This window comes from Kryptolebias marmoratus, linkage group LG19 (genome assembly GCF_001649575.2).
Source record: "Kryptolebias marmoratus isolate JLee-2015 linkage group LG19, ASM164957v2, whole genome shotgun sequence".
Taxonomy (NCBI): Eukaryota; Metazoa; Chordata; class Actinopteri; order Cyprinodontiformes; family Rivulidae; genus Kryptolebias; species Kryptolebias marmoratus.
Window position 1 is genome coordinate 16,672,478 of NC_051448.1, and position 7,141 is coordinate 16,679,618.

The following is a 7,141-nucleotide window of genomic DNA, read 5'->3' on the forward strand; positions in this document are numbered from 1 at the left end:
GGGGGGGGGGGGTTGACATTTATGCTTTATTTTTCATTCCATGTTTTAGACTCAATCACGATGTGCAAATTACATCCCCCATCAAACTGCGCGTAATTTATTGCGGCTCAGCGGAACTCAACACCGGCGCTGGACTTTGTCCTCAAGTTGAGCGCTTCTGACAGAAAAGCATCCATTTGCAGCAACCTTAAAAAATGTTTAGACGGGACCTCAAATATTATCGTCCGAAGGCTTCAGGCCCGCGTACGAAACCGATCCTTAAGGCATGGCCGCTCTTTGGACGAGTCAGATCCAAAGCGCGGAACAATAAATACACCTGGGTGTTTGGGTTTCGAATGTTCAGAACAAAAGTGGCTGGCCGGATCAGTAAAGACCTATAAATGGAAACCGGTACCGTGCGTCTTATGTGACGTTCGGCGTGTTTACGGGATTCGAACCCCCCCCCGAGGATTCTGAAGCATGTGCTGCAACTGAAGAGGCATGTTCTTGTTTTAGATGGCAAATATTTACGAAAGCAAGCGAGCCAAGAAAAATGTTTCGCGGCACAAAAATAAGAAAGGTGGTAAAGACTTCTGGAAATGTGTTGGATTTATTTACTTTTTCTTTTAAAGCCCTCTGAAAAGGTCAGTCATAACAGAAATAGGTCTTTAAAACGACGCTAGGCCTCAGCATTTCCAGAGAGAAGTGCTTGTTAATTACTTTCATTTCACATGATTTTCTCCCACGTGTCCTCGCTCTGCCTCGAATGTGTTAAAACCAAAGTTAAAGTTGGATATGTGCTGGCTGATTGCACTGGTGTTTAAAGCTCACTGATGGATGCGAATACCTTCATAATGAGGTGACATTTTCACCAATGTAAGAAATTATTACAACTATGAATACGTTCGGTGTAAATGTTACTTTAGGCAGTAACTTAAAAAGGATCATATCGCAGTAACAATGTCTACTGATCTATTTTTTTAGTATATTTATGACATCTACCTCATTACAAACAGCGAAAGTCTAATCAAGTAAAAAAAATGAACATTCAAGTAGCAGAAAGAAAGCTGTTAATGACTTCGGTGAAATCTAAGTAACACAAAGATGAATTTAATTCAGTTGACTTTAGTTCATTTTATTTATATAAAATCACTTCACAAAAAAAGTCATCTTGGAGCACTAAGCAGAGCAAAAAGGTCCAATTCAGTTGTTTCAATTAATTTGTATAGCACCAATTCACAGCAAAAGTCAGTTCAGGTTACCATACATGACAAACAGATCCAGCTAGATTTAATTCAGTTCAGTTCAATGCAATTAGGTTTATTTCCACCGACAAGTCAAAACTACGAACAGATCCAATTCGCTTCGGATCAGTTCTATTCTAAACAGTTCAGTTTAGTTCCATGTATTCAATTCAGTTCAATTGAATTTGGTTTATTTAGTCAGCATCAATTCACAAGAGATACATATAAACCAGCAGATACGGTCCATCCATCCATCCTTCCACTTTCTATTACATGCTTCGTCATGGGGAGCTGGTGCCTGTCTCCATCAGTCTCTGTGCGAGACGCGGGGGACACCCTGGACAGGTCGCAAGTCCGTCAGAGGAACACGTAGAGACAAACGAGACAAACAACCATTCACACCTAGAGTCAATTTAGAGTTACTAATGAACCTAACATGCCTGTTTTTGGTCTGTGGGAGGAAATCGATGTGAACCCACGAGTGCACGGGGAGAACATGTAAACTCCACCCAGAAAGGCTGCAGTCCAACAGGCGAACCTGCGACCTTCACGCTAGGAGGCGACAGCTCTAACCCCTTCACCACCGAGCCGCTCAGGTCCACTGCACTCAAAATAAGCTCATACTTTATACCAGTTCTTTTAGGTTCACTTTAGTTCAATATGATTTATTTAGAAACACAGATTCACAAGAAAGGTCACCTCAGGTCGCTGCATCTAAATAAAAAAAGGTTCAGTTCAGTTCCATTTGATTTATTGAGACAGCACCAAATCCCAACAAAAGTCAGCCACTGTTGCCAACTCCTCAGTAAGGGAAGTAGCTTCTGGCTGTCCTTAAACTCACCAGATGATGCCATCACCTAATTTGTATAGATGACAGCTTAATTATAATTAGAACTACAATAAACATTTTTGCTGTCGATCCTTGTTTTATTTAATGTCACAATTCCAACCTTCCTCTTTAGTCCAGCCTTGGGATGTAAATTTTACATTTACATCTTTATGATACCATGCAAAACAACAAACGGGTCCAATTCAGTTAAATTCAAATCATTTCAGTTCTAGTAAATTAGGTAAGTTCAGTTTAATTAATTTAACCAATTTACAACAGAGGTCAATTCAAGGCAACTTACCTGCATTCAAAAGGGTACAATTCAGTTGCTTGTTTGATTTACTGAGATAGAATCAATTTACAACAAATTATCACATGGTACTATACAACAACAACAACCAAAAATAGAAAACAAAAACAAACAGGCCCAATTCAATTCAGTTTTGTTTAATTTAGCTCATTCACAAGGTCACGGAGGTCAACCCAGGGAAACGTACCTAATAGTAAAGAGGGTCAATTCAGTTCAGTTCAGCAGAGTTTAGTTAAAATCATTTCAGTACAGTTCAGTTTAATTCATTTTTTTTTTGAGATAGCACCAATTCACCAGAAAAGTCAACACAGGACGCCATACATATAAACAAACCAGTCCAATTCAATTTGATTTAAATCTAGTTCTTATGAAAATAGATTAAGCGAATTGTAAACCGTCAGTTCATATATTTTTGTCTGTGGATTGCATAAAACCATGTTGATTCAGTCCATCTTTAGCACGCTCAGCATTGAGCAACAGTTCCCCTCATCACCACTGAACAACTAGACAGCAGCTTTTTAAATGAAATAAATGTTTTTCCCCCTTTTTTAACGGCTCGTAAACCCTTACAGATTTATTTGACTGATTACTGATTAGAAGGTAGAACGTTTTGCTTAGCAATAACAGCTCCTAAGAAATAAAAACAACAAAAAAAATAAAACTTCAAGCAATTCTCTAGTCATTACTGCTTAGTCACACACGCCTGAAGGCGGGCGACAGAGCGAGATGCTTTAACACTGTCGAATCTTCGTGGAGCTTTTCATTCCACACATTCCTCTGCTCCGGTGCCAACTCCTCGTCTGCGTTTTTGATCTGTCGTAACAGACACCTGTGATCACTGATCAAAAGGCCAGCCGGGCTGCTGCGTACATACGGGCGTGTGCAGCATGAATTTGTGTGTGTGTGTAATTCATCCCCAATTCCCACAGCCTGCCTGCTCCGCACTAGGAGGTCAGCGTTTGAGCGGGGTGTCTGCGTTGGCGTGTCTCTGGTTGTTAGCGGGACTGTGAAGGCGTCTCATTCTCATGGCCGTGATCCGTGGCCTCTTACGGGAATCGCTCCCGCCTAGTGCTTCTGCGAGCACATGGACAAACAGCTGTTGGAGCGTGACAACAACAGCGCGACTGCTGTTTGGGGCCGAGCGAAGTCGGAGGCGGCAAAACAGAGGAAGTTCAGGCTGCGCTGAGGGCGACCCTAAATAAGCCAAGTGTCACACTGCCTCTGCTCGCCCCTCGCTCACATCCACCTCTCCTGTTCCCTTCCCCGATCGCTCTGCCGCTTACCCAAACACGCCTGCTCAGTCGCACACACCCAGCCGGCGAGCCATTCGCTCCTCGCTCACACCCTCGAATCTTACCGAGCTCGGCTCTCCCCCCTGCTCAAAGGCAGACAGGAGCAGCGCGGCAGCCTGCTTGAGGAGTTGAGGGAAGGAGCGGCAGAGTCAGAGAGAGGAGGCAGCGAGGTGGGGCGGGGGGACGGATGGGGAGGGGGTGAATGGGTGAAGGCAGAGCGGGGCAGCGAGACCCCCATATGCCGAAAGGAGCGAAGGCGGTTGAACAGGCTGGCCCCCCCACCTGAAGCTTCCTGACTCATGGGAGCGTCAGAGCCCAGTCCTGAGAGAGAGAGAGAGAGAGAGAGCGAGAGAGAGAGAGAGCCTGGAGTCGCTGTCGAATCACGCGCAAAAGGGACAAGGAGGGGAGCCAGAGAGGAGAGAGCAAACTCTGAGGAGAGGCAGAGGGAAGAAAGCCACAACGGTAGGCTGTCCCACTCAGCTGCAGTACCGTGATGACGTCGGCGGGCATGTGACCCAGGGTCTCCAGTGACGGCACATGGAGGGCAGGAAAGAGACGAGTTTTAAAGCTGGTGCCTTTTGGGTTGTGTGAGGGCTCCGCTCGCCTCCCAAACAACCACAGAACCACAGACGTGCGGCTCGGGGTTGGTGTTTGAGGGTGACCCGGAGTGTAAATGGTTAATCGTCACGGGCCAGCACCAGTCACAAGGACGGCGCTAAGCAAGTAAGTACGTTCCAACCACACTGGCCAAGCGAGCAACTCCGACACCATCTGATGTGTCCGCAAAGGCGATATTTGCCTCTGCACTTTTTTTATTTTTTTTTTCTCTATAAAACCAAACCTGGTTGTTACTTGTGGTCATCCAAATAGTTGATATGTAAAAGCATGTCTTGTGGATGGCTTTTCCACTTTTTTTTTTTTTTTTTCTCCCCCTTCTCCTTCATGACATGCTGCGTGCTCTTGGTTTAGGACGTGTCAAGGGTCACGGAAACCGCAGAGGAACGAAAGTGGGGTTTGCTGGAACCAGAAGCAGCTATGGCATCTAACAGCCTTTTCAGCACTGTGACACCATGTCAGCAGAACTTCTTCTGGGGTGAGTACCACTTGGCTGGTTGCTGCAGGGTCAGGCGGGTGGAAGCAGGGGGGGGCGGCGGTGGCCCTCGGGTCGTGGAAAGAACCGCTGGTGGACAAGCTTGTGTAAAACGGATAAAGATCTGGGATCTGATTGAAGGATTTGAGTCCAGATGAGGATCAGCTGAGGTCCCTCCAAGCAACCGTGGTGGAACACAGACCCAACTATCATCGAGGCTTTTGGTGGCGCGCAAATTCACACACAAAAAACAAAAAAAAACATGCGAAAAGATCCCCCCCCGTATTTATTCTATGCCATGTTTATAAATACTTCTAAAGGAGGAAGATGGCATGTTTGTGCAACGTAGTCTTGAGATTTAGAAAGCCGTGCCATCACGGAACCGAAGGGAAAAAAAAACAAAAAATAACAAAAACAGGGGCGATAGTTTCTGACAGACGTAAACAGACGCGGGTTTACAGTTTGAGCATTGAAACAAGATGTGGGGATTACTGGGGCTGTGTGTGTTTGGTGTCTCTGTTGGGAAAACAGTAGACGCGTGGAAGAGGTTTGCCAAGACAGATCTGCAGTCGCTTCCTGAAGCTGTTCGGTTGCACCGCTGCCACTAATTAATCGATCTCGACTCCTAATCACCTGACAGAAATTCAGACAGAGCAAAGAGCTGACCCATACCGATCCATGTCAGTTTATAGGAGTCAAGTTATTTTGATTTGCAGGCTCTCCGTGAATAATTGAAAACATGAGAGGTGGGTTTTGATTTGCGCAGCTTTTCTTGACAAATTTCGTTTTCCCACTGTACAGGATTTAATGTTTTCCTACGCTCAATATCTTCTTTCTTTTCTTTTTTTTTTTAAAGTGGACAAATTAGTAATAAATAAATAAATCTGGGACTTGATGTGAACAGCGGCAGTGACAAGTTTACTACCTGCGAAGGCCAGCAGGCCCTCTGTTTTAGATTTGCTGTTTTTCTCTCGTGACAGCTTCTTTACACAGAAACAAAGTGATGTCTCAGCTTCACCAGATGGACTTTTTTTTTTTTTTTTTTTAAAGTCAAACATTTTCTTTGCCTTGCGCGACACATGAAACAGACAGGCTCGGTTCAATAAAACTCCCCCTCCACACACGCACTCACACGTCCTTCTTGTCCAAATCAAATGTTTAAAAGATGGTTGGTTGTTGTTGGGTTTTTTTTTGGAAGAAGAAGAAGAAGAAGTCGCTCCGTGGTCAGACAGGCGCAGCTGCTCCGGGGCTCCTGCTCCAGCACAGAAGCTGCGCTCTGAAAGCCGCGGAGAGAGTCTGAGCGCCTTCTAACAATCACCGCCGCCTATTAACGCTTTAACCCCCTGACCTCTCGGGGAGTCTCCGGGGGTGGTGGTGGGTTTGGGATCGCGGGAAGGACAAGAGAAGAGGAGCGGCACGGCAGGGAAACGAAGAAGCCCGCTGCCGCAGGCGGGCGGGGAAGGAGAAGAGCAGATTTACGCGGATGTTGGGACACTTTGAGGGGATCAGTCCTCGCACAGCGCTGACTGATAATGTGCTACATCTCAGTGACCCCCGGTTTCTGAACATCTGGGCTGTAAATCCGTCAGTACGACCACAAAAAGCCTCCTTGACGGAGCAGCGTGGGTTTGCGAGACCTCCAGCTCTTTCTGTTTCTTCGGATGCAGAGTGCAAAGTCAGAACTGGCAAAGCAAAAAGTAATAAAAATTAAATTGTTTTGTGTCATCAGGAATGCATTTCCTAAGTATCACCTAGATTAATTTATGTCGGGGACAAACTCGAGTCAAATTCAGACTTCCTTTTTTTCGAAATCAACATTTTTCTCTTAAAGTTCCTCAGCTCCCGTTTAATTCGCTCCAACAAGTGTCAGCCCATTTCAGTCTGTATATTTGGGTTTTTTTGTTTGGTTGGTTGTTTTTCTTTTTTATGAAGGACATTTTCAATTTAGGGCTGAGCACACATTCCCAACAATAAATTGAAGCGGACTCCAGGGAGCAGGCAAAACATTTCTAATTGAGAAAAAAGGGGGGGCTCATTAAAATAAGCCTTGGCATCCATGCCAGCTACTTTTCATTAAATCGCTTCAAATACATTTTTATATATATATATATAATCTCGTCATACTGGCAGATCAGATGGAGAGGGAGGAATAATCCACAACATATGTGGCACCCACTCAACCACCATGCCTCTCTGGGGAACATTTATGTGCCTATTTTTTTTTAAATTTTCTTTATTACAAACCCAATTACATACAGACAATTAAGTCATGGCGGCAATTCTTGTTCAATAAAGTAGGGCAGTGACAGGGAAAACGACAGACCCAAATCAACAAAGCGAAGCAGGACGATGTGGGTAAATATCCATAGACTCCAGGCGGAAAACTTTCCATCCCCC

At 44.9% G+C, this 7,141-nt stretch overlaps 1 protein-coding gene across 1 annotated transcript in view; it reads left to right on the top strand.

The window, feature by feature from the left end:
* Positions 1–3,874: 3,874 nt before the first annotated feature.
* The window catches only part of runx2b (RUNX family transcription factor 2b), a 49,977-nt gene continuing 46,710 nt past the window's right edge, over positions 3,875–7,141 (top strand). The window contains exons 1-2 of the mRNA XM_037981702.1: positions 3,875–4,377; positions 4,624–4,747. Of these exons, the coding sequence (XP_037837630.1) occupies positions 4,690–4,747 (58 nt within the window). The 5' untranslated portion in view covers positions 3,875–4,377; positions 4,624–4,689. The remainder of the gene's footprint in view (positions 4,378–4,623; positions 4,748–7,141) is intronic.